The sequence below is a fragment of the Gavialis gangeticus genome, unplaced genomic scaffold (assembly GCF_001723915.1).
Source record: "Gavialis gangeticus isolate Ggan-Ray unplaced genomic scaffold, GavGan_comp1, whole genome shotgun sequence".
In the NCBI taxonomy this organism is placed as follows: domain Eukaryota; kingdom Metazoa; phylum Chordata; order Crocodylia; family Gavialidae; genus Gavialis; species Gavialis gangeticus.
Genome location: NW_017729022.1, coordinates 59,104,600 through 59,105,358, shown reverse-complemented (window position 1 = coordinate 59,105,358; position 759 = coordinate 59,104,600). Strand labels below are relative to the sequence as shown.

The 759-nt window shown below is 43.3% G+C and overlaps 1 protein-coding gene across 1 annotated transcript in view; it reads right to left on the bottom strand.

Annotated features, from left to right (window-relative positions):
- The window catches only part of FGD6 (FYVE, RhoGEF and PH domain containing 6), a 116,005-nt gene that overhangs the window by 59,979 nt on the left and 55,267 nt on the right, over positions 1–759 (bottom strand). The window contains exon 3 of the mRNA XM_019515067.1: positions 1–140. Coding sequence (XP_019370612.1) covers positions 1–140 — 140 coding nt within the window. The remainder of the gene's footprint in view (positions 141–759) is intronic.

Sequence of the window (759 nt, the reverse complement as noted above, 5' to 3'; positions counted from 1 at the left end):
GCTTATCTTGAGGATCAAGTTCCCCTTTGCTGGAATCAGAGTTCGTGTCATCATCTTCATCAGAGCTATTCATGATCTCATCATCTGACTGAAGATCTCCCATTGTCACACTGGGATCATCATGATGTTCTTCTGAGGGCCTGCAAGAAGATATTCATAGTGGTTTTATAACAGCATAATTTTAGATCAATTTTTATTTGAAGAATTCTCTATTATCATAGCAACTGGCAGGGGCAGTTTCAGAGGTGCACTAGTGCATTTGCACTCCCCTTTGATTTCTCCTCCATCCAAAGTTTAAAAAAACCAAACCTGCTTGGCAGTGGTGCAAGAGCATCAGTTGAATTAACGACTCATTAATTCTACCAGATTCCTTCTCAACTCTTCATTCCATAGGTGTTAGTGACTCTCTCTTGTTTTTAATGGTCTTGATGTTCTTCTACTAATTAAGCTAGCCTTTTCCTGCAATTCTGCTGCCAATTAGCTGCTCCTACTAATGGAGTCCTCTCTCATAGCCATAGATCCTGGTTTTCCCTGATAAAAAAAAAAATCACCAAAAATTCTGATAAAAAAAATCCAAAATCTGTGATAAAAATTAAAGGCCCTCTATGCCTCCCTCCCCAGCCTTGCTAGTGCCCCTCACTCCCCCCTCCCCAGTCCTGTTCATACCCCTTACTCCCCCCACAACAGCCCCCCAGCCTCCCACACACAGGCATAGGCACAGACAAACACACACACACCCCAGCAGGTAGGTGTGTGGGG